The sequence below is a fragment of the Taudactylus pleione genome, unplaced genomic scaffold (assembly GCF_031769625.1).
Source record: "Taudactylus pleione unplaced genomic scaffold, aTauple2 ptg000520l, whole genome shotgun sequence".
NCBI classification, from domain to species: Eukaryota; Metazoa; Chordata; class Amphibia; order Anura; family Myobatrachidae; genus Taudactylus; species Taudactylus pleione.
This window is the reverse complement of record NW_028284922.1, coordinates 4,694,216-4,720,676: the sequence shown is the minus strand read 5'-3', so window position 1 is coordinate 4,720,676 and position 26,461 is coordinate 4,694,216. Positions and strand designations below refer to the sequence as shown.

Sequence of the window (26,461 nt, the reverse complement as noted above, 5' to 3'; positions counted from 1 at the left end):
AAATTGGGTCCTGTTGACAACGGACGCCAGTCTTCGGGGCTGGGGAGCAGTTTCGGGTCCACACTTGTTCCAGGGCAGGTGGACGCCGACAGAAGCGGAGCTTCCAATAAATATCTTGGAACTCCGTGCGGTCTTCAATGCTCTCCAGCAGGCACAGCGGTTTCTCCAGGGTCGCCCGGTGCAGGTCCAGTCGGACAACGCTACCACCGTGGCCTACATAAACAGGCAAGGAGGAACTCGCAGTCGGGCGGCTCTCGTAGAGGTCTCTCGGATCCTGGTTTGGGCGGAGCGCAATCTTCCGGCCATATCAGCGGTCTTCATCCCGGGAGTGCTCAATTGGGAGGCGGACTTTCTAAGTCGCCAGGACGTTCATCCGGGGGAATGGTCCCTGCACCCGGACGTTTTTCAACTACTGGTGGACAGGTGGGGTCTTCCAGAAATCGACCTCATGGCGTCCCGGCACAACAACAAGTTGCCGGTGTACGGGTCTCGCACAAGAGACGAAGGGGCGTCTCTGGTGGATGCTCTGTCCGTCCGGTGGACGTTCCGGTTCGCATACCTGTTCCCTCCGGTCTCCCTTCTTCCACGGGTAATCCGGAAATTCAAACAGGAAGGAGGGACGCTCCTGTTGATAGCTCCCGCGTGGCCCAGACGGCACTGGTTCTCAGACCTTCAGGGTCTGTCCGTGGACATTCCTCTGCGGTTGCCGCTACGACCGGACCTTCTGTCTCAGGGTCCTTGCCTTCACCCGGACCTGACTCGGCTGTCTTTGACGGCGTGGCTGTTGAGACGGCCATGCTGAGGTCCCGGGGGTTTTCCAGCTCTGTGGTGCGTACCATGTTGCGAGCTCGGAAACCGTCTTCCGCGAGGATATACCATCGCGTGTGGCATACGTTCTTCCAGTGGTGTCGACCGAGAGGTTATGCACCGCGGGAGTTTCGTCTGTCTCGGATTCTCGCCTTCCTGCAAGCGGGACTAGATCATGGGCTTCGCCTTGCTTCTTTGAAGGTACAGGTTTCGGCCCTATCTGTCTGGTTTCACCGTAGGATTGCTACAATCCCGGATGTGCGCACCTTTATGCAGGGTGTTCTCCGCATTCAGCCGCCCTTTGTTCCACCTGTGGCGCCTTGGGATTTGGCTGTGGTCCTGAGGGCTCTCCAAGGACCGCCGTTTGAACCACTGGGCTCAGTGGATCTTAAATGGCTAACAGCTAAGACTGTTTTCCTTCTGGCCATTGCTTCGGCCAGACGTGTTTCTGAGTTAGGGGCTCTTTCTTGTAGACCCCCTTTCTTGGTTTTTCATGGGAACAGGGCAGTGCTCCGCACTCGGCCCGAGTTTCTTCCCAAAGTTGTTTCCCAGTTTCATGTTAACGAGGAAATAGTTGTTCCGGCCTTTAACTCACTGGGTCTTTCCGTGGGTGAGGCCTCTTTGGATGTTGTGCGGGCCTTAAGGACTTATGTTGACCGCACTTCTTCGTTTAGGAAGTCGGACGCTTTGTTTGTCCTCTTTGGCTTCCGTAAAAAGGGTTGGCCTGCTTCAAAGCAAACTTTGGCAGCCTGGATCCGTATGGCTATTTCTGAAGCTTATCTTCATGAAGGCCTACCGGTCCCTCCTTCTCTGAAGGCTCATTCCACTAGGTCTGTGGGTCCTTCGTGGGCAGCTCGACGTGGTGCCTCGGCAGTTCAGATCTGCAAGGCTGCTACGTGGTCTTCTGTCCATACCTTCGTGAGGTATTACAGGTTTGACACCTTCGCCTCTCAGGATGCTTCCTTCGGGCAGCGGATTCTCCTTTCTGCACAGGAGCGTCCCCACCCTTAAAGGATACTGCTTTGGGACATCCCCAAGGTATCCTGTGGATACCCTATGGACCCTGAAGTAGAAAATATGAGATATGGTAAGAACTTACCCTTGTTATCTCTATTTCTACGAAGTCCATAGGGTTCCACAGGACTCCCGCCCTGTCGCACCTGTGCTGCAGATGGGCTTTGCTCTGGTCACCGGTTTTCCGTCTCCCTCTGGTGAGAATGTGATTCTTGTATGTGTCCAGATCTTTGTTCTCTCTCTTCCTTCTCCTCCTCCGGCCTATGGCTTGGTAACTAACTGAGGTGCCTTGGCCCGGGGGCGGGGTATAGGAGGGGGACCTAGTGCATCCTGGGAGGCTGAAAGCTTAACTCTTTGGTGCCCTGCGACTGACGTCACACCTATACCCCAAGGTATCCTGTGGAACCCTATGGACTTCGTAGAAATAGAGATAACAAGGGTAAGTTCTTACCATATCTCATATTGTCACCTCTGACATGGTAGAGGGCAGCGCTGCTCCTGTTAACAGTGCTGCGTTATACAAATTGCCCAACAGCTTCGACGTAGTATTTATCAAGTACATTCTATAAAATGATAGGTAGAAGCTGATTGGTTGCTATGGGTAATGTCTTAACTCTTTCACTGCTTGATACATTAACCCCATACTTGTATGTATGTCTCTATCTATCTAAGATTGTTTGTTTGTATGTATGCTCCTACTTATACCCCAGGGTCTGACCGAGATTTGGAACACAGTTCCAACAGGGATCAGACCCCCGGGACATGACACCTTTCATACTGCGGCGCTGACCTGGGTTATCACCGGGTTGGCGTCGTTTACACCGGACCCAGGTCTGCAGTGACCCGGGTCTTCCAGCATTGCAGTGGACGATTGGAGATGATGTAATCTCCAAGCACCACTGAAGCCGGCCAATCAGGTAGCATGTGTCACGACCAGGGTTTATCGTGACATGGTCGCACCGTTTACACTGCAGGGTGACACGGGAACGACCCTTGCCCTACACTGCAAACTCATTGTTAGTCAACACTTAGATTAAATTAAAAAGCGTAGTGGAGGAATCTACAGTGGTATTAAGTATAGGCTTTATATACTTAATTTTTTTAGTGATCCTATTTAATCCTTTCCCTCTTTTCCCTCTGTGTGTGCGTTTTATACCTTTTTTGTTAAATTTGTCTTTTCACCCAATCCCTCTCCAAGAAAACTTTCCTCTCTAATGGATCAAATCTATTACATATAGAAAGGTCATCATATTGATTTTTAGAAGGGACTCTGGGCCTGATTCAGACTCGCTCGCAAGAGTGTCGATGGCCGGGCAGTGTGCACGGGAGCCCCGGAGTGAGTGAGAAATCACTTGCTTCGGGGCTCGCTACAAGAAGGGGCGGCTGTCGATGTTGATCGACAGCTCGCCCCGTTTTGTAGACAGGTCGGGGGGGGTGGCTGCACAAACGGAGGCATTCCCGAAGGAACGCCTGCCGTTTGTGGGCGGCCCTACTGACATCCCACGTGATATTAGTAGTGAACTTCCTGCTCTATTAGAGCAGGAAGTTCACTGGGGCTTGCGGTGGACGAGACCCTACCACAAGTGTCTCGTCGCAAGCCCGATGGTCTCCCGCTAAAGCTGTGGGTGGTCACCCACAGCGTAGCGAGCGGCTTGGAGGCCGGGGTAAAAAAAAAAAAAAGACCCACCCTGATTCTGAATCAGGGCCTCTGTGTCTGTAAGGATTAATTATCTTTATATTCCAGTTTGAGTCCTTCATAGGAAATTTAGATCTTTTATTGCATTGTTGATAGTGATTATTGTACATATTTCGTGAAGTTCTATGTTTTATTGGTGTGTATTTATTTCTACCTTGTCAGTCTTTACCATATTGCATACAATAGCCACAATTTCTTTGTGGAGATTTATGTCTGGGATGTCTCAAATTCTTCTGTACAAGCGGTGTGTTATGTACAGGACACTTCTGTGGTGAGTCATCAAAACCTTCATCACTCATCAAACTCATAACCTCATCCCTCATATTGTTTGTCTCACTTCTTGCTTTAAACACTTCTCTTTTATCTCTATTACATTTTTGCTGTTTCTGTAAGATATTTTTTTTTCTCTTTTTGTACCACCTAAAGTTCCAAGTTGTTTTCTAATTCTTTACACTCAAGCAGTTCTCTAAAGGGTTCGATTAGGGTGGTTAATTATCAAATTTTCTATTAATGTGAGATCAGCTCTCCTTTCTTTAATGATGAGGTTCATCAATGAAAAGGAACTGGTTTTTTGATTTGTAATCCAAAATCCTATGAAATATTAAAAAAAGGTTTGGCAACACACTCTCTCACAGCATTTTAAGGAACACCATAAATGCTCTTTGGCCCTGATTCAGACCCACTCGCGAGCGGCTGTCCGCTCGCAAGTGGGTCGATGTTCTGCACTGAGCATGCGCACGACGGAGGGAGCTCCAGAGGAAAGTCCTTCGCTCGTTGTGTCTGATCAAAGGGGGCGTGCTGTCGATGTTGATTGACAGCACGCCCCCTTTGGTGGGCGTGCCTCCCTGACGGGGGCATTCCCACGGGAACGCCTCCCGTCAGAAGCCGGCCCACTGACATCACTAGTGATGTCAGTGGGAGTGATTTTGGCTCTGATAGAGCCAAAATCACTCCGGGGCTTGCGGTTGAAAACCTCAACCGCAGGCTCCGGCTCGCAGTTTTGATGGTCGCGATGGTCAAGACCATCGCGGCCATCAAACTGCACGCTCGTATAGGCTGTGGGTGGTGACCCACAGCTATACGAGCGTCCAGGAGGACGCTCCATTTTTATGGAGGGCGGCCCTCATTCAGAGCGTGCGCTCTGCTCAGAGCGTACGGCTCTGAATGAGGGCCTTTGTCTGATATATTAAATCAATGATTGGGATCAAAAAAGTGGATGGGAATTGGAGAAGAAAAGGAAGTGAGACAGCATTTGTCCAAGCTGAAATGCGGCCTATTTAGGAATTAAAAACCTTGGAGCCTAATGGGCTAAACAATGATTTTGAAATAAAATGGTTTCTATGAGGTTTTAATATCCCTGCACCCTAGATTTGTTGCCCCGTGAAATAGGTTATTAAGGGTCTATTTCTTTATTAATTCTCCTTGGTTCCCGTTCTGCCTTTTGAAATATCAGGAAATTTTATTTAGATAGCCAGTGATCGCGGTGAGTGACAAAATATGTGGGCCCAAGGGACCCACCACTTTAAAAAAAAATGGGGTCCTACCTGACCATTTCTGGGTCCCATTATAATTTATGCTTTAGAGCTCCCCATATGCCTCTCAGACCTCCCCACGTGCCACCACACATCCCCACATGCCCCTAAAATGCCCATCTGATGCCCCCAAGAGCATCAGATATCCCCACATGCCCCTTAAATGCATGTTTTAATGCCTCCATGATCTTTCAGGTATGACTTGTCTGTTCACAAAACCCATAGTGAATAAGTAAGCTTACCATATCATCCCTTTAAACTGGCACACTCATGGATTACACAGGTTCTGTGGCTCATTAAAACCAGGTGAAATCCAGGCATCAAGTCAGCCAATCACAGAACCTTTGTAATTAATTCATGAGTGTCCCGTTTTAAAGTTATAGTATGGTTAGCCTATGAATAACGCTTTAGGTAATAATAGGCATATTTATCAAAGGATAAATGCCCGGTCTTTGCACATTAATGCCCTTTACACATTATGCCACACAACAGTGCCCGGCCTTTACACATTATGCCGCACATTAATGCCCTTTACACATTTTGCCACACAGCAAAGTCTGGCCTTTACACATGATGCCGCACTTTAATGCCCTCTACACATTATGCCACACAGCAATGCCCGGCCTTTACACATTATGCCGCACATTATGCCATGTAGTAATACCCCTTACAAATGATGGTGCACATTAATGCCCTTTAGTCCCAGTAGTAGTTCCCCTATGCATTGCCCCAGTAGTAGTCCCACTATGCATTGCCCCAGTAGTAGTCCCCCTATGCATTGCCCCCAGTAGTAGTCCCCCCCTATGCATTGCCCCCAGTAGTAGTCCCCCCCTATGCATTACCCCCAGTAATAGTCCCCCCTATGCATTGCCCCCAGTAATAGTCCCCCCCATTGCATTGCCCCCAGTATTAATCCCCCCTGTGCATTTGCCCCCAGTATTAATCCCCCCTATGCATTGCCCCCATTATTTGACCCCCCAATGCATTGTAGTGGCCCACCTATTTGCCCTTTAGTGACCTGGGCCTAATGCCCTCACTTATTTGTTTGGCAGATACCTTCAATTGGGCCTAATGCCCCCTATGTAGCCGGGCCTTTTGCCCGCCTATATACCCACAGGCCTATTGCCTGAATTTATCCCACGGGCCTACTGCTCGACAACCCTGGTGGTCTAGGGAGGGGTTAAATACCGGTGGCCCAAGGCCGCCTACCGGTACGATGGAAGAGGCTGCAGGGGGGAGCTTCGTTAGCTCTTTTTTCCACTCCCGAAGTCCTCTCCGATACTTAGCTTCATTCTTCTGCCGCTGGCCCGTCCTGGCCAGCGGCGCCGCCTTTCTTCCTCCTTGATCGCGCCATCTTCTAGCCTCTTGCGCGGTTGCCGGAACTGTTGCCGCAACGTTCTTCTCTTTATGAGGTCTTCACTCCTCTCCGCCGCCATACTGAAGTTTCCCGCTCAGCGGCATCTTATACAAGATGCCGCGACTGGGCGGGGCTATCACTTGGCGAGCCGTGATTGGCTCGTTGCGTCTGCCTACTATTGGCTGCTGAACCGAAGGGCCGTGTTTGGCTCGCGGCCAGTGCCAAACAACCGCCGCTGGTTCTTGGCTTCCAGGCAGCGAGCTCCGCTTAGCTTATGCCCGGAGCCAAGCTTCTCCTGCCGCCACTTTACCGCAGATGCTGGTGGAAGGGGCCAGGTGGCCCCTTCACCAGGTATCCGCCGCGGCTGCTTAACCGGCGCTGGGAACAAACACACTGTCCCAGCGCCGGCCACGGATGTGTCCCGCAGGGGACACATCTCCTCTGCCTGCCCCTGCAGCTGTGCCGATGCTGGGATCAGACACTTGATCCCAGCATGACTTTCCACAGCAGCAGCCAATGAGAGTCTATCTGACTCTCATTGGCTGCTATAACAGACAGCGTTGTGTGTTTTTCTGCAGGGGGGACACACTGTGCTGCAGCCAGCTGTCAGGGATTGGCCACAGCACAGCGCGTCCCCGGGGACCCGGCTACTTTTCAAAAGTGAGTCCCCAGTGCTCAATCCCTGGTAAAATATGCGCTATAGCGCTTATATGCGTACACTGGATATCTCATACCCCCATTTATTTATATTCTATATTCCTCATCTGCCCATGATGTTCAGTAAATCTGCAACTTTCTTATCTATCTGATTACTATTGCACATTTTAACTGATTTTCTTGTGAAGCAGAAATTGTAGCACTTATGCAGCCCTCAGTATACTCCTTTACAGGGTCAGCCATAAGTATCACACACTGCTGAATGCACTATACAACTCTCACTGACATCTGGACAGAATTATACTGGAAGCCTCTCTCACTGCCATCCACCAGTTTTGTAACATTTCTAACTGCCACCCACCATTTCTAGAAGCTTCTGACATTCACAGCATCTGGTAGCAACACCAGGGCAGGCCCAGCCATTACTCAGAGTATGCAGGCGTGTAGGGCGCCATGCTTCCTGCACAGAGCTATCCAGCCAGTAACACCCGCTGTGCTCCATGCACGGAGCAGCACAGAAATCACTGCCAACCCACCCTGCCTCTGGGCCGCTCTGGAGTGAGGTGAGAGGGAGGGGGTGCTTGGGAGATGTGATGCTTACCTAATGTAGTCATGTCGGTCCACCCCTGAGCAATACAATGAGATGTTTTAATCATTTTTGCCAGTGTTACATCCATCAGAGAATGGCTGTATCTGCCCTTGCACAGGCCCAATGCTAGGTGCAAGAGATCCGTCAGAAACAGGTTTCTCTTCCCTTTACGCAGGAGTCAGAATCTTACAGAGCTTTAGATACTCCCACTAGTCAAGGTGGTTACATGCGATGGCTTTGCCAACACCCAGTTCCATACTTGCCAACCTTTTAACTGCAGGGGGTGTGGCGTGATGGATGTAGGCGGGTCTGGAGCCGTTGTACTATGCCTCGATTATTGGTATTGTGGAGCAGGGGGTGGAGTCACAATGACGCCATTCAATGCCTGTACCGCCCACTTCACTCGGGAAGTGGACGATCACGGCGGGGTGGCTCCAGCATCCGAGAGACTCGTCCACCTTTCCAGGCGGCCGGGTGTGCCACCCGATTTCGGGAGCCTTCCCTCCATTCTGGCAGAGAAAGCAAGTATGCCCTGTTCCTGAACCAAAACGTCCTATTTCACAGACAGAAAGGTCAAGTTCCGCACATGCGCTGTATGCAGAAACTGCCCATTTGTGTCCGTGAACAGAGGTCAGTGAGATATTTAGACAGTATTAAATACATATTTAATGCAGCTCACATAAATGTACCCGGAATATGGTAACGTTGCTGTCTGTTGGGAATTACAATTATATCTGTTCTACAGATTTGAGGAAAGCTACCTCTGTTATTGCATGGATTTAGACGTGATGTTATCACCAATTTTCCATGACATTCTATATGAAATGCTGCAATGCCGCCATCTAGTGTATTAATTAAACAACTGCATTGTCAATTTTCACCTTTGCTATCAGTTTGTGGCGTTTAGCTATACATAGGATTTTCTTGTGAAACTTTTGTTTTGTTTTTGCACAGAGTTGATACAATGTTCATAAATGTTTATGTGAACATACATTCCATAACTGTAATGATTTTTCTTTTCCAGATTGAAGCTGATTGAACATTTGTGATGCACAAAGTGGGCACACGGGGATACAAATCTATATTCTGTCATTGTGTCATTTCATAGTTTATGTGGTTCCTGCAGAGACATCAGAAGAGATGGACAGTGGGAAGTTTCCTGAATCATTTGCATGGGGAGCAGCAACAGCAGCCTATCAGATTGAAGGTAAAACATTTTTCTGACATCCGTTTAGTGCGAATTACTTGGCATATACAAACTGAGCCAAGTTATGCCACATTTTTTCATGCACTGTGTTTCATTAGAATATGAGCGTACTGAAAAGTTAAGAAACTTTTATTATTGTGGAAATAGCTTCATGACAAATAACAGCTCCATGAAAATAATTTAGCTTTTCATTGAATTTTCCTACTATTATGGATCACTTATGAATGTGGAAATCAGCATTGCACATTTTGTTTTGATAACACTCCTTATTTTGGGTAAATACGCACACTACAGTTATAGGTCAGTGCATGGATCTGTTTGCCATGGTGGTTACATATGCAGGGGTGCAGCCTGTCTGATGGCAAGGTTTAGGATGTATTCTTTGCTAACATCTGATCAGGAATGGGTATGAAATACCGCCGGCCGCATGCGGCAGCCCGACAGGAGCAGAGTGCGACGCAGCGGAAGCCCGACAGCGCTGGAAATCCCGATCGTGTATAGGTAAGTATCCACTAACCTAACCCCCCTAACCCTAACCCTCCTTAGGGGTGCCTAACCCTAACTTCCCCCCCAAGTGCCTAACCCTAATCCCCCCTCTAAGTGCCTAACCCTAACCACCCCCTTCCCCGCTACCTAAACCTAAGTCCCCCAGGGGGGTGCCTAACCCTAAGTCTCCCCCGGGGGTGCCTAACCCTAACCCTCCCTCCCCCTAGCCGAACCCTAACCCTCCCGGGCGGGTGCCTAACCCTAAGTCCCCCCCGGGAGCCCTAAACCTAACCCTCCCCCCCCGCGGCTGTCTGCTCGCACCTCCCGGGCAACACTACGATCGTGATGCCGGGCGCTGGTCTCCTGGCGTCGGGGAAATGCGGGCGTCTACATCATTTCACCCATGCCGGGATAAGACAGTCGGGAAGCCGGCTGCCGGTATATAGGCAGTCGGCTTCCCGATTGCTTCCCACTGATCAGACACTTCAGCATGCTGGCTTTATACAAAGACAGGATTTTGTTATGTGAGTGAAACTATTTAAATAATGACTCTGTTCTCCCTGTATTTTGTACCTGTGTTGTCGGAATGGAGTCTCCGCTTATTCGTTTACTGGGAAGCTTTTCCCAGTTGTACTGCTTAAAAAAAGCACATTTCTAGCCAAAGCAAAACAAAATCTTCAAATGCACAAAACTGTCATATAATAAAGACAGCTCCATTGTCCCCTTACTCTCATAATTAAAGACAATAAAGACAAACCTGTATTTTAGCAGAACATTTAAATGATGAAAGGGTGTTGCTCTAAATTGTGGATTCGCAAAACCATAATACTAGTCACACGTTCCTCCCTCAGTGCGCCTGCTTCTAATAGGGAACTTTGGCCCTCATTCAGAGCCGTACGCTCTGAGCAGAGCGCACGCTCTGAATGAGGGCCGGGCTCCATTTTCATGGAGCGTCCTCCTGGACGCTCGTATAGCTGTGGGTCACCACCCACAGGCTATACGAGCGTGCTTTGTGATGGCCGCGATGGTCGAGACCATCGCGACCATCGAAATTGCGAGCCGGAGCCTGCGGTTGAGGTTTTCAACCGCAAGCTCCGGAGTGATTTTGGCTCTATCAGAGCCAAAATCACTCCCACTGACATCACTAGTGATGTCAGTGGGCCGGCTTCTGACGGGAGGCGTTCCCGTGGGAACGCCCCCGTCAGGGAGGCACGCCCCCGGCATGCCCACCAAAGGGGGCGTGCTGTCAATCAACATTGACAGCACGCCCCCTTTGATCGGACACAACGAGCGAAGGACTTTCCTTCGCTCGTCGCGTCTGGCGCATGCGCACGACGGAGCTCCCTCCGTCGTGCGCATGCTCAGTCCATAACATCGACCCACTTGCGAGCGGACAGCCGCTCGCGAGTGGGTCTGAATCAGGCCCTTTATGTTATGCTAGAACTGGCAGAGCAGGAATTGTGTAGCCAGAAACCATGATGCATACTGGGACCCTGGATTGTCATTGACTGTCTGCTTAATTGAATGGCATGTTGTAGAATATCAAGTGTGAAACACGCAGGAAAGAGAAAATTAATTAAAACTGTCGTGTTTGTCTCGCTGTATTGTTGCTTGTATAGATGTTGTTAGTCATTCACAGTGAACACTCACAGACATACTAAGCAGCCAGAAGAACACATGAAATCCAGTTCCCTCACATGCTGCTTTGTGTTCTCCCAAGCGCTGATTTCCTATGTGAAAGAAATCTTCAGCCTCTCCTTTCCTTCTACTATTTTACATTGTCTGTGCTGGGTACTGCAGTCCTAAACCAGTTGTCACTTCAACCTATTAGTCTGATTAAACTTCTTCAAAGCTGTGTGCTTGTCTAACTCACGGGAGCTAATCAAACACAAGTCGTATGCTATGCAGGCCAACAGCAGCATTCTGTCCGCCACCCATTTAAGTTTGATCTCTGCAGGGGCGCAAGCGTTTAGTAATGATGACATAATATCGACATTTCAAACTACTGACATTGGTAATGTCAACAGTCGTAATGGCGACACTGATCTTTTGGCCTAAAATGAACCCTAACCTGAACCCTAATGGCAGCCTAACCCTAATTGCATATGTCGACATTGTGGATGTCAACATGTTTTCTGTTGACATTCTGAATGTGACGACATTCAGAACGTGTCAACATTATGGTGTTGAATTTTGATTAACAACATTCAGAATGCCAACATCCTAATTGTAAGCCATCTAGCGATTGCGCCATTTATGGAGGAGACGTCTGCACACGCTGAGGGGAGGTTATTAAAAGTGCAAAGTGCAAACTACACACATCAGTGCGCCTCGTACTACGTAGTAATTAAATTACATTTCTATTGTTGAGCAAAGTTATTTCCTAAATGAGCTGAAGGGGTGGACTGATACCTCTTTATGGGTTTTATGTTTTCGTGTTGCACTTGGACAGACAAACATAGTTCCGGGTGTATTCCGAGCACTGTACTGAAATATCACAATAATAACGCAGGGAGCTAATCGCAGTAGGGATTCAAAATAACAGAACGAGTCAATGTAAACAAGTATGAAAATGTACTACATTCAAAAATTGCATAAAAATAATTTGCAATTGCAGTTTAATAACCTCAGTATCAGCCATATGCATAGATATACATTGATTGCATCGATTTTTTTAGTTTGTTTCCGAGACTTTTCAAATGAGAACATAAAAAAGAAAAACAAATAAACAGCTTATAAAATATATAATGGAACACTACAATAGTAAAAAAATAAATACAAACATTGTGATAAAGGAGAGGCACTCCTCCTATCTCACCAGTATACTCAATAGTTGCCCTACCAGGCGGTTGTAACCCCCCCCCCCCTCTCCCCAGAAAAATCCGCCACCACAGTGAACCAGTTGCCGTCACACACAGGACAGGCAGCCCCAGGGAGAAGTGTTTTCTCCGTACTGCCAGTCCAGGCTGTGATTAGCAGAGAGTGTCTTCCAATGGAAGCTGCTACTCTGCCTTTCGGGCAGTCCTACATGGTTTCTAGCGGCTGCAGCTGATGCAGTCCCTAGAAGCCGGTATTATGTGCATGCACCAACAGCGGCTCCTACCCTCTTGTACAGTATAAGGGGGGCTGACGCTGTTGCTGGTCCGGCCAGCCAGGTCCCGGCACCTACGCAATGGATCTGCAGGCACCAGGATCCGGCTGGCCAGACCAGCAGCATTGGCAGCCCCCCTAATACAAGAGGGTATGAGTCGCTGCTGGTGACAATTTATTAAGATCTTAGAAATACCACCGATCCTACATCATGATACACTGTTATAGAATTTGGGTGTGCAATGTTCATCTATTTACAGTATATGGTTGATATTGATGTTTTTTTTTTTACTTTAACTATGAATTGTAAGTCTCTGCTGTATCTTTAGTCCTTTCAGGTCTGGTAGCAAGCACACATTTTGTTGTTTATCATCTAATAAAGTATCACACACAATTGCCACATGTAATATAGGCAGCTTTCATTAGAGGTTGGGTTGGGTCCCAAGAATGGAGGATTGGCAGACTAAACGAAGTGTGCTGGGTGAAACATTCGGACAACACAGTACAAATCCATGACTTTTATGGGTTACATTTGCTGTGACCTGCACTATATTTCCCCTAAAGCTACACGAAAACAACGGTGGTGCGATCCGGTGTAAGGCGGCGTAATGTGTCATTACATGCTGCATGTAACGGCACTGGGTCATTCAATGCATTCTCCCATCTGCTGTGCAGAACAGATGGACGATGTGATGAATGATGGATCAGGAGTGCACAATGCATGTTCTGTATGATATAAGGGCCTGATTCTGCAAGGATTGTAATTGCTAAACTGCACACAGGCTATAGATATATGATGTATGCACGCAGGCTATAGATATATGATGTATGCACACAGGCAGCTTTGCAATTGCGACCCTTGCAGATATGGTAATGCAGCTGGAGGCATCACGCCTCCTGTGCGTTACTTATCTGAGCTGCGTTGTCCAACGCAGCATCGGGTAATCTGCATACCATTGGCCAGCTGCGGTGGCCCATGGGGTACCGCAGCCAGCCGCCACAGTTTAGAGGAAGAGGCCAGGAAATCTCTGTCAGCCTACGGAGATCCTGGCTTCTTCTCTCCCCCGCAACGGCAGCGACACACCTCCGTTTTGGGAAACAGAGGGCATCGCCGCCCCCTCCCCGCCCACAAAAGGCAGCAGACTGTCAATCACTGACAGTCTGCTGCCAGTTTGCGAGCAATCTAGCACGACCCATTCTGCACACTCGCAGAATGGGTCCTGCACAGATTCCCAAACATCGGGAATCTGCGTTCAGCAGTGCACTGGACCAAAGACCAACTGATCAGTGTATTAGCTTTCCTGATCGGCTTAGTTTTCCAAATTAATCCAGCTCAAAGGTGCATTTTTGTGCCTTGGCAAACCATATTGTACTACAGACGGGCAGATCGAGAGAGTTTAGCAGAGCATCCTAGTGTTAACATAAAGCTGCCTAGTATTTGTGTGTTACATGCAAATAAAAATAGGAGGACAACTACATAAAAGTGAATAGTCTAGTGAATAGTTGAATTAGATTTAGCCTTCTCAATTTCCTTAAATATTTTTGTCTTAGTTCCTACTGTAATCCCTACCCTCTTTTTCAGCCATGCACAACCTGCTGCCCTCTTGTGCCCAAGGCAGGACCACCACCTTGGTGTTTATTTGTTTTATCAGCCTCATAATGATTTTTCTTTACTATTTTCTGCACCTGACACTGGGGAGAGGGGCGGGAATTCCTCTTCTGGGCGGGACTCGACAAAGATATGACTGTGGTGGCCAATCAATGTATCTGCCACGCATCTGTCTTTGCAGTGAAGTGGCCGCGGAGCTCTCAGTCCCAATAATGTAATCGTTATATATGGCTAGACGGCCACTAAGCGCTTTCCCGCTCACTGATCTAGTTTTAGTCCGACAGACAGTCCGAGAGTCCAAGATACAGCTTCTAGACCAGGTAAGTATATATTTTTAATGGATCTCCTTACTTCAGCTATGTTATCACATTGCATTATAGCATAAGCCAAAATGTTCAGACAATTAATTTAGCAATGTTTTTTATTTGTTTCTTATTTAAAACAAAAAAGAGAGACATTACAGAGAGCTATTTGATCGCTTACTCACAACAAATGTCTGGTTTGTTTTGCATTTTAGAGATTTTTTTTAATAATATATTTTCATTCCCATAGTCAGAGCCAGACTGGGACTTTAAAGCAAATGTATGCAAGAGGAGCGCACAGGCCCAAATTTATTTACATAAATTCTCCTGTAAGAATCCAATTGTTGGTTGACTAAATTGGTTGACATAATTGTTAAGCGTGTGTCCAGTTTGACTGGCTTTCACCATTATTTTCTACTTCAGGGTCCATAGGGTATCCACAGGATACCTTGGGGTATAGGTGTGACGTCAGTCGCAGGGCACCAAAGAGTTAAGCTTTCAACCTCCCAGGATGCACTAGGGTCCCCCTCCTATACCCCGCCCCCGAGCCAAGGCACCTCAGTTTAGTTTGGTGCCCGGCCGGCGTCGGGTGCACCTGTCGGAGTGGGGGCTAGAAGAGCCCCTGAAGCTTTCTTCAGTGCAGCTGTGGCTGCACATCTGGATGTACAGCATGGACAGTCAGTCCTGACGTCCATGCTGTCTTCCCTACACCCCCGCCGGTACCAGAACGCCGGTACCGATCCGGGGATGCTGGTGAGCATCTGGGGTCACAGCTAGCGGTGACCCCAGATGTTCCGGACCATGGCCGGATCCAAGGGGGACAAAGGTAAGCAGCGGGGTCCCGCGGTGGGTCCCCGCTGGTCACATGGTCCTAAGTCCCCAGGCAGGGGGCTCCCTGGGGACTGGCTGCAGCGTGGAGCCAGGTACTGAACCTGCGCTTTCCACTACCCCCTGGGACAGCGGACCGCAGCAGAGCGGTAGCGCTGCGGCGTCCCAGGGGTTAAATGCATGCCAGGGGAGCGCGCCTTCCCTGTCTTACAGCCGGCGCCTCCCCCGCTGCACACAGCCCTCTCTGCACTGTGCTGACTGGTCCTGTGTCAGCGCTCCTCCCCCAGGCCAGCTTCTCTCTGCTCCTCGGCGACCATCTTCTCTGCAACGCATGGTGAACGCTGCTGGAAGCCTGGAAGGAAGCATCGTGGTCTGGGTCCCCCCGCATACCTCTCCTCCGCTGTGGCTCAGGTCTGTGTATGCAGCGCTGTGTCCTACCAGGCCCTGTGTCTGTGTAGTTGAGTGATCAGCGCTGTTAGTGCAGGAATTGTTATTTCTCTGCATTGTATGTGACTGTGCTAGCGCTGCTGCCTGTAACTTTATCTTCTCAAAACTGTCAGCTTTATTACTGTCCCTTTTCTTTCTGCTAAAGCCCTTGCGGTGCGGTGCTGCAGGGTGGTCTCTCGCCTATTTAATACTTAATTGGTGAGAGAGGTCACATACGTGGTGCCATCATGTCTGAAAGGGATTTTCCCCTCCGGCTACAGTGTACCACGTGCAAAGTACCGTTAGCGGAGGGGGAGGGTAGCGCGGAGGGCCTTTGCCGGCAGTGTTTGTCCATGGCGCGACCTATTACGGTTACAGCACCAGTACAGGAGCCGCCCTGGGCTTGTTTCGCTCAGGCGTTAACAGCTTTAGTGGGCCAGTTAGCTCCGCAGCCTGCGTTTACTCCGATGGGTTTGTCCCAGCAGTCTGTGGTGTCGTCACCCATGCAGGGGTTCCCACGACAATTGGTGGTACCCCACAGTCTCCCTATTTCCCCGCTCCCGGGTTCTCAGGAGCCAGCGTGGGTTAACTCCCTGACGAGTTCTGTACAGCACTTGTCGGATGTGTTGCAAGGGGAGTCTGTGATGCGGCCTCATAAAAGGCCGGTGGCGTCTCTGTCCGCTCCTTATGAGGATGACGAAGGGACGTCTGATGATGGGGAGATTCTGGATCCTTACGATCAGGAACCTCTCCATACTAAGGACGCTGATGCTAAGTCCAAAGTATATATTCCTGGACTTATTCGGGCGCACAGCCTTGGTGATTGAGGACGAAGTTCCCCCAGCGGCTAAATCTAAGTATGCCTTTTTCAAAGATGTGAAGGGCGATGCCACAGTCTTTCCTCTTTCGGGTCAGTTGGTGGACTATTTAGAGGAGGCGTGGAAACAACCTGGCAAAAGATACCAGCCGCAGAGACGCCTGGCGGTGGCTTATCCGTTCGCGGATAATTATTTTGCTAAGTGGGAATCCCCTCCACAGGTGGATTCTCACGTGACCCGTCTTGTCCGTAGTGCCACATTGCCGATGCCATCCATGTCCTCCCTTAAGGATGCTACGGACCGCAAGGTAGAAATCTGCCTGAAGTCCGCTTATTCCCTTGCAGGGGGGGCAGCACGGCCGGCTATGGCCATTTGCTGGGTTGCCAGAGCGATGGAGCGCTGGGCGGATTCATTAGAGGCTTCTTTTGAATCCGACTGTCCGGCCAAACAGGCGGAGTTGATTGGCAATCTCCGTGATTCGGCCACCTACATCAACGAGGCGGCTCTAGACATTAGTACTCTGGTGTCTAGAATTTCTTCAGCAGCGGTAGCTGCTCGTCGCACCTTGTGGCTGCGATCCTGGAAGGCGGATGCAGATTCCAAGAAAGGTCTGGAAGCGTTGCCATTTACCGGAGAAGTTCTCTTCGGTCCGGATCTGGATAAGATTGTGGCCACGCTGGCGGCAGCCAAATCTGCTTGTCTCCCGTCGGCCGCTGCTCCTTCTGGTTCTGGACCATCGTCCTTTCGGTCATCTAGGGCCCAGGGCAGGCCCAAACCACAGTCATTTCCTCGACAGGCTGGCCCTAAGAAATCGGTCAAGCCCCGGAAACAGGCATGGTGTACCAGACGTCCGGCCCCCAAGCCAGATGACAAGCCTGCGGCCTGACGGTCCGGGCCTCCCTTTGGGGGATCCCAGGGTGGGAGGCCGCCTGCTGCAGTTCTCCCGGTGTTGGTCGTTCACTACGACAGACACTTGGGTTCTGGAGGTGGTCTCCCACGGGTACGCCCTCTCCTTCCGGCACAGACCCCCGGCTCGATTCTTCACCACGGGTCTACCATCAGACCGGAACAAGGCTACGGAGCTGCGGAAGGTATTGCACACTATGCTCCAGGCTGGAGTTATAGTGCCTGTTCCATTCTCCCAGAGGGGCCAGGGTTTCTATTCAAATCTATTTTTGGTACAGAAACCCAATGGGTCATATCGTCCGATTCTCAACCTCAAAGCACTCAACAAGTCTTTGCGGGTCCCGACGTTTCGGATGGAGACCCTACGGTCCATCATTCTGGCGCTGGAACCTGGGGACTACATGGTGTCATTGGACATACAGGACGCTTACCTGCATGTCCCTATTCTTTTGCGCCATCAAGAGTTCCTTCGGTTTGCAATCCGCAGCGACCACTTCCAGTTTCGGGCATTACCTTTTGGCCTGGCGACAGCACCACGTGTTTTCACCAAGGTGATGGCGGTCATGGCGGCTTCTCTGCGGCTGCAAGGAGTCCGCATGTTGCCGTACATGGACGACCTGTTATTGGTGGCAGGATCTCCAGAGCTCCTGTTACACCACTTGGACCAGACCATTGCACTGCTGCAACGGCACGGCTGGCTAATCAACTGGCAGAAGTCCACTCTAATCCCATCTCGGAGGATTCTGCATCTTGGAGCCTTATTGGACTCGGGACAGCAAAGGATCTTCGTGACGGAGGACAAGATCTCTGCTTTACAGTCAAGGGTGCGCAGTTGTCTGCACAGCCGCCGGGTGTCCTTACACTCGGCGATGAGGTTACTGGGCTCCATGGTGTCGGTGTTCGACATGGTGGAATACGCCCAGTTTCACTCCAGACCTCTGCAGCACCTGATCCTGTCCAAGTGGAACGGGCTGCCTCAGTCTCTGAAGTTCCAGACGATTGTGCTCACCCCGGAGGTTCGCCTGTCCTTTGCGTGGTGGTTAAAGACGACCCACCTCAACAAGGGACGTCCGTTCTGGGTTCCAAATTGGGTCCTGTGGACAACGGACGCCAGTCTTCGGGGCTGGGGAGCAGTTTCGGGTCCACACTTGTTCCAGGGCAGGTGGACGCTGACAGAAGCGGAGCTTCCAATAAATATCTTGGAACTCCGTGCGGTCTTCAATGCTCTCCTGCAGGCACAGCGGTTTCTCCAGGGTCACCCGGTGCAGGTCCAGTCGGACAACGCTACCACCGTGGCCTACATAAACAGGCAAGGAGGAACTCGCAGTCGGCCGGCTCTCGTAGAGGTCTCTCGGATCCTGGTTTGGGCGGAGTGCAATCTTCCGGCCATATCAGCGGTCTTCATCCCGGGAGTGCTAAATTGGGAGGCGGACTTTCTAAGTCGCCAGGACGTTCATCCAGGGGAATGGTCCCTGCACCCGGACGTTTTTCAACTACTGGTGGACAGGTGGGGTCTTCCAGAAATCGACCTCATGGCGTCCCGGCACAACAACAAGTTGCCGGTGTACTGGTCTCGCACAAGAAACGAAGGGGCGTCTCTGGTGGATGCTCTGTCCATCCGGTGGACGTTCCGGTTCGCATACCTGTTCCCTCCGGTCTCCCTTCTTCCACGGGTAATCCGGAAATTCAAACAGGAAGGAGGGACGCTCCTGTTGATAGCTCCCGCGTGGCCCAGACGGCACTGGTTCTCAGACCTTCAGGGTCTGTCCGTGGACAGTCCTCTGCGGTTGCCGCTACGACTGGACCTTCTGTCTCAGGGTCCTTGCCTTCACCCGGACCTGACTCGGCTGTCTTTGACGGCGTGGCTGTTGAGACGGCCATGCTGAGGTCCCGGGGGTTTTCCAGCTCTGTGGTGCGTACCATGTTATGAGCTCGGAAACCGTCTTCCGCGAGGATATACCATCGCGTGTGGCATACGTTCTTCCAGTGGTGTCGACCGAGAGGTTATGCACCGCGGGAGTTTCGTCTGTCTCGGATTCTCGCCTTCCTGCAAGCGGGACTAGATCATGGGCTTCGCCTTGCTTCTTTGAAGGTACAGGTTTCGGCCCTATCTGTCTGGTTTCACCGTAGGATTGCTACAATCCCGGATGTGCGCACCTTTATGCAAGGTGTTCTCCGTATTCAGCTGCCCTTTGTTCCACCTGTGGCGCCTTGGGATTTGGCTGTGGTCCTGAGGGCTCTCCAAGGACCGCCGTTTGAACCACTGGGCTCAGTGGATATTAAATGGCTAACAGCTAAGACTGTTTTCCTTCTGGCCATTGCTTCGGCCAGACGTGTTTCTGAGTTAGGGGCTCTTTCTTGTAGACCCCCTTTCTTGGTTTTTCATGGGAACAGGGCAGTGCTCCGCACTCGGCCCGAGTTTCTTCCCAAAGTTGTTTCCCAGTTTCATGTTAACGAGGAAATCGTTGTTCCGGCCTTTAACTCACCGGGTCTTTCCGTGGGTGAGGCCTCTTTGGATGTTGTGCGGGCCTTAAGGACTTATGTTGACCGCACTTCTTCGTTTAGGAAGTCGGACGCTTTGTTTGTCCTCTATGGCTTCCGTAAAAAGGGTTGGCCTGCTTCAAAGCAAACTTTGGCAGCCTGGATCCGTATGGCTATTTCTGAAGCTTATCTTCATGAAGGCCTACCGGTCCCTCCTTCTCTGAAGGCTCATTCCACTAGGTCTGTGGGTCCTTCGTGGGCAGCTCAATGTGGTGCCTCGGCAGTTCAGATCTGCAAGGCTGCTACGTGGTCTTCTGTCCATACCTTCGTGAGGTATTACAGGTTTGACACCTTCGCCTCTCAGGATACTTCCTTCGGGCGACGGATTCTCCTTTCTGCACAGGAGCGTCCCCACCCTTAAAGGATACTGCTTTGGGACATCCCCAAGGTATCCTGTGGATACCCTATGGACCCTGAAGTAGAAAATATGAGATATGGTAAGAACTTACCCTTGTTATCTCTATTTCTACGAAGTCCATAGGGTTCCACAGGACTCCCGCCCTGTCGCACCTGTGCTGCAGATGGGCTTTGCTCTGGTCACCGGTTTTCCCTCTCCCTCTGGTGAGAATGTGATTCTTGTATGTGTCCAGATCTTTGTTCTCTCTCTTCCTTCTCCTCCTCCGGCCTATGGCTTGGTAACTAACTGAGGTGCCTTGGCCCGGGGGCGGGGTATAGGAGGGGGACCTAGTGCATCCTGGGAGGCTGAAAGCTTAACTCTTTGGTGCCCTGCGACTGACGTCACACCTATACCCCAAGGTATCCTGTGGAACCCTATGGACTTCGTCGAAATAGAGATAACAAGGGTAAGTTCTTACCTATCTCATATTTTCTCCAGCCCTACCAACAATCTTCATTCCAAGTGTTCGCTGTAGTTTATTGCAGCTAGAGTAGCAGTTTATTGTATTTCTCTCATTAAGTTGTATGACTTACAGCGTAAGCCGCATTTTATAGACACATGGGTGGCATCAATTAGCAACTTACAAAGTAAGTAAATCTATTAATGACTTATAATTCTATACAGTTTTATGTGACTACCATGGCAACCACAGTCTTATTACACATTGTGTAGTGAACAGAGAGCCTTTGGAAAGCCCCTCTGAGCTCTATCAGCACTGTGACATCTTCCGTTTCCTTCTCCTTCCTCTGCTGTCATGTTACACGCTGAGAGCTGTGAGTTTTTTGTCGGCTATACGTGTCTGCCCTCCGGAGGAATTTTGAAAGGCGTTAATGATTTGTAATAACAGCTAAGGAAAATGATGCATAACTTGTTATTTAAAATAAAATAATAATAATCTTACATGTGGATATGCTGCTTTAAGTGACATACTTTGCTGTTCCTACCATGCACATTTCCATCTGGAAGTATATACCGGCAAAAGGGGAAGAATGAAGGTACGAGCATGCTGGTTGATATGTAAGACTGTATCTGTGCAGAAATGTAATGGACCCCCTCATATTTTGCATAGCTTTGCCACATATATTTGGGTCAAAATTTTCTTTTTAAGTGACAAAATGTAAACACACCCTTGCATAACGCCTAAGAGTCAGTGGCGTATTTATAATGAATGAAGGGTGTGCGTGGCACATGGCCCCATGGATCAGGGTGGTCAAAACACCACTCACCCTGTACCCAGAACAGGCTCACACTGTGCCTGCAGTAGCTCCTTCACCTGCTGCCGACAGTGTCATCTTTCCGGCCATCGCTGGAAAGATGCCATGATGGGGAGAGTGTGCAGCCCACAGTCCTCCCAACATGTTAAAGCGCCTGTGCTTATAGTACCACAGAATTGTGGTGAGCTTCAACATAGTACAGTATATGTGCGTGACATGTGCAACACTGAAATACTATAAATATACATGAGACTAAACTGTGCATTTGCTAGTAGATAAATAGAAAGTAGAGAAGTGGAGCAGAGACTATAAAGAGAAAAGCTGCAGAAGTTTGGGAGATAAATTGAGTTGGGAAACGTCTATTTAATGAGCTTTCAGCAGGAAAGGATTATGGAAGAGAGAATGTACAGCTAACACTGCACCTAGTCATATTCCAATTACAATTGTGTACAGTACTTGGAAACACATATTTTTTAAACAAAAAAAAAAACATGTTGATTTGGTCCTCCTTTCAATGTAAAAGTTGTAAAGAGTATGAAAGTAAACAAACACTTATGTATTATGCCATAGTCTGTGTTATGCCATAGTCTGTGATAAAGAGGGAGCCGTCGTGTTCACATCTGGCCATAGAGCCTGCATATGCCAGTATGCTCCCTCAAGACAGCTCATACGCAGGAAACCAGACATATCATTATATACTTGTTTTCCAACAATAATTCATTTTGTGCAGCGTATTACTACCTAATGGTATACACAAAGCAAGGTTCTTGTCAGCATGTAGTAGATGCACTGGATCGTGACACATTAGCGTATGTAAGTGCTGCGTGGTTAGAGTGACATCCTACGTGACAAACACTGATTGCTTGCATGCACATCTAAAGGAATAGACTGTTTCCTAGGCCTGCCAAGTCTCCCTTTATTTTATTTCAGTTAACAGTTTTAACCCCATATTGTAAATTTGTTTAGATTGGGCCACATTTCTCCAACCTCTTTTTTGTCTTCCCAGCCAACAATCGCCTTTTTCCACTCTAGGGGCGGTATCCAATTAGCCCCAAACATAGTTCGGGCGCTAATGGATAGCCGTGATTGTCGAAAAACAGAGACTATCCCCGTTTATTTTCACCCTATCCTATTATTTCAGTCGAAATAATAGGATAAATCTCCCGAAATCACATGGGACTTGCGATAAGCTCGCGGACCTTTGTTTTCGCCATTTAGGTGGTGAAAAAAAGGGCACTTATCGTGGATTATTTTTCGGGACACATCAAGTCCCCAAAAATATCCATGATAAGTGCCAAGGTCGGTGGCACTTTGCGGCTAATAGGATAGCCCCCTACCCGATCAATTAGCAGCGCTACTTTAGCGCTGCTAATTGAATACCCCCGCTAAATCTGTTTTGTATTGTGTAACCAACAGAGACTTGAGGGCATGTATTGTGTAACCAACAGAGACTTGAGGGCATGTATTGTGTAACCAACAGAGACTTGAGGGCTTGTATTGTGTAACCAACAGAGACTTGAGGGCTTGTATTGTGTAACCAACAGAGACTTGAGGGCTTGTATTGTGTAACCAACAGAGACTTGAGGGCTTGTATTGTGTAACCAACAGAGACTTGAGGGCATGTATTGTGTAACCAACAGAGACTTGAGGGCATGTATTGTGTAACCAACAGAGACTTGAGGGCATGTATTGTGTAACCAACAGAGACTTGAGGGCATGTATTGTGTAACCAACAGAGACTTGAGGGCATGTATTGTGTAACCAACAGAGACTTGAGGGCATGTATTGTGTAACCAACAGAGACTTGAGGGCATGTATTGTGTAACCAACAGAGACTTGAGGGCATGTATTGTGTAACCAACAGAGACTTGAGGGCTTGTATTGTGTAACCAACAGAGACTTGAGGGCATGTATTGTGTAACCAACAGAGACTTGAGGGCATGTATTGTGTAACCAACAGAGACTTGAGGGCTTGTATTGTGTAATCAACAGAGACTTGAGGGCATGTATTGTGTAACCAACAGAGACTTGAGGGCATGTATTGTGTAACCAACAGAGACTTGAGCGCATGTATTGTGTAACCAACAGAGACTTGAGGGCATGTATTGTGTAACCAACAGAGACTTGAGGGCATGTATTGTGTAACCAACAGAGACTTGAGGGCATGTATTGTGTAACCAACAGAGACTTGAGGGCATGTATTGTGTAACCAACAGAGACTTGAGGGCATGTATTGTGTAGCCAACAGAGACTTGAGGGCATGTATTCTGTAACCAACAGAGACTTGAGGGCATGTATTGTGTAGCCAACAGAGACTTGAGGGCATGTATTGTGTAGCCAACAGAGACTTGAGGGCTTGTATTGTGTAGTCAACAGAGATTTGAGGGCATGTATTGTGTAGCCAACAGAGACTTGAGGGCTTGTATTGTGTAGTCAACAGAGATTGTATAGCCACTAATGCTTTGCATTGGGTAGTAGTTATGATACAATTTGAATTTATGTAGTGGACTGTAGAATAGACCGTACATTGCATATGAGTTAAAATATATGTGTTGTATTTGTTTGTACAGGTTGGGTCTCCCATATCCAAATACTTCTGGTTCCAAGCATTCTGGATATGGGAGACTCAACCTGTATCTCTTAATTGACAATGATTTTATATATATCAATGGCTAGGCAAAACCATTCCCACATGAGACAAACTATGTCCAGCTTTTCAGTGTGTGAGAAAATAAGTTTGGGATAGAGGATTCGTGTACAATATTGTGTAAGGCAATGTCCTCATGTATTGCACCTACTTTGTTTGTACAGTGATAATGCAAGTGTATATATCTTTCTCCACTCCAGCACAGTGCTTGGGTTATAATAATGAAAACAAAAATACATATATATCCTTGCTAGTGCTGTCATTCCAAACATATTCCCCCTTCTTGTGTCAGGTTCTCACTGATCTTCACCGTTACAGGCACTAGGCATAGACTCAGCTCACATGCAGCTCTTAGCCCAGTTGGGGTTACCCATCCCCGCAGCCACTACTGAGCACTCACAGAAGCTCAACTGCACCTTTATTGGCTGCTGAGGGCTTCTCTATGGCAACTTCTCTTAACATATGACTCTTACCCTCTTGTCTTATGGAAACTCCCCCCTGCTCCTCTTCGGTTCCCTTGTAGCCATGCACTCTCCCTCACAGGGGAACTCCCTCTCTCTTTACTCTGTTACCCTTGTGGCACCGCCATGCACTTATGCCCCAAAGGAGCCCAAGGCTGTCTCCTCTCTGTCCTGGGTCCCTGGTTGTGATGTCCATCTTTTGGGAATGTAAATTGAGCAATAAAACATCGGATCAACCTATATTTTGGTTCCAATGTTAATTTTTTTTTCTGCCATTGATGATGATTTTTTAAATGTTTAATCACTTTTAGTGGTTTTGTTCCAATGCTCATTGGCTTCCCCACGCCTACCTTTCCCTTACGTGAGTAGTGGGGAAAACACACACACGTAAGGAGTTTCTGGGTAGTGGATGCGATCCTGTAACCTGCATATGTTATAATGCTGCAGCTAGAGCTGCTTTCTGTTGCATGCTGCACCCGGCATACGAAAAAAAAACCACACACACTTTCCGATATTAAAACTATTGATGCTCTGCTACCAGATATTTAAGTCCATTGATGTTGAGGGTCCGTTGTTAAACACATTGATGACATCGAATATTCCTCCCATTCCTATCTCCTCTCATCTCACTGTCAGGAATCATCCACAGGTCTAACACAGACCCTCTCCTCATTCATTGACAGGGCAAATCACACAGAGCTCTGCTCCTTTCTTTCTGTATATAGTCACGGGGGGCCTCTGGACCCACTGGCTAAGTGGGCTGGATTTGGGAGGCCTGTCTACTCTCCCAGAAGTGCAGAATGAGTTTGGTATATTTTGTCAAGATGAGAATGTTGACATGGTCATAATGTGTAGATGCAGCATGTCGGCATGCTTAGTATATCAACATTCACCATGTTGATATGAAATGTCGACGTGGTTAGAATGTCGTAAAAACAATCCCGGTGGTGCAGCGATTACTTACCTGTTAGTGGGTCTCCGGCGGTGTGTACTGGGTCTGGCGGTCAGGTGATGACTTCGGGCTGTCATCCAGTGGTGAGTAACGCCCCTTATCCTAACCCCTAAATCTCCCCCTAGTACCTAACCATCTTCTTCCGAGACTCAACCCTAATGTCTGCATTCTGCAGGGTACTGTATGTAGTCGTAGTGTTGACAGCACAGTGTGGAAATGTCAACATTGAACATATCAGCATCTGCAGATTGTCTACATGTTCACAATATCAACATGTAAAATGTCAACATTCTGCACGGACCAGCAGAGGGGTAGGCTACAGGAGGGGAGGGTTAAGATTAATCACTAGGGGGATTGTTAGGGTTAGACCACAGCAGGGGAGGTTAGGGTTAGTCACTAGGGCAGGGGTCTTCAACCCGTGGCCCGCGTACTACATGGCGGCGGTGTGTTTGTTTTAGCAGTCAGTTAGACTCAGACAGACTCTCATTGGCTGCTGCACCCACGGCCGGAGCCTGGCTGGAGTTCACTCATGAACTCCACTTTCCGGCTCCCGCAGTGGGTGGAGAGACGTCATCACGTCTCTCCCATAGTGCAAAGCGGCCAGGAGAACGGAGGAGCAGACAGCGGCAGGCACAGGGATTCAGGTAAGTGGGGTTTTTTTTGTGTCTTTGTCCTATATATGTAAGGGGCACTGCATAGGGGGAACTACTACTGGGGGCACTATATAAGAGGCACTATATAAGGGACACTACTTGGGGCACTGCATAGGGGGGACTACTACTGGAGGCACTGCAGAGGTGGGACTACTACTGGAGGCACTGTATAAGGGGCACTACTGTGGGCACTGCAGAGGGGGGCAGTTATGGGACATAATTGAGGATGGGGGCAACTATATGACATAATGGAGGAGGAGGGACAGTTATAG

General features: G+C 48.9%; 1 protein-coding gene across 7 annotated transcripts in view; it reads left to right on the top strand.

Annotated features, from left to right (window-relative positions):
* The window catches only part of LOC148501315 (cytosolic beta-glucosidase-like), a 123,469-nt gene that overhangs the window by 17,368 nt on the left and 79,640 nt on the right, over window positions 1–26,461 (top strand). For 4 of the 7 annotated variants that reach the window (XM_088450624.1, XM_088450620.1, XM_088450619.1 and 1 more), the window contains exon 2: window positions 8,677–8,859. In XM_088450624.1, coding sequence (XP_088306750.1) covers window positions 8,793–8,859 — 67 coding nt within the window. In that variant the 5' untranslated portion in view covers window positions 8,677–8,792. The remainder of the gene's footprint in view (window positions 1–8,676; window positions 8,860–26,461) is intronic. The other 3 variants (XM_088450623.1, XM_088450622.1, XM_088450621.1) reach the window with 1 other exon arrangement.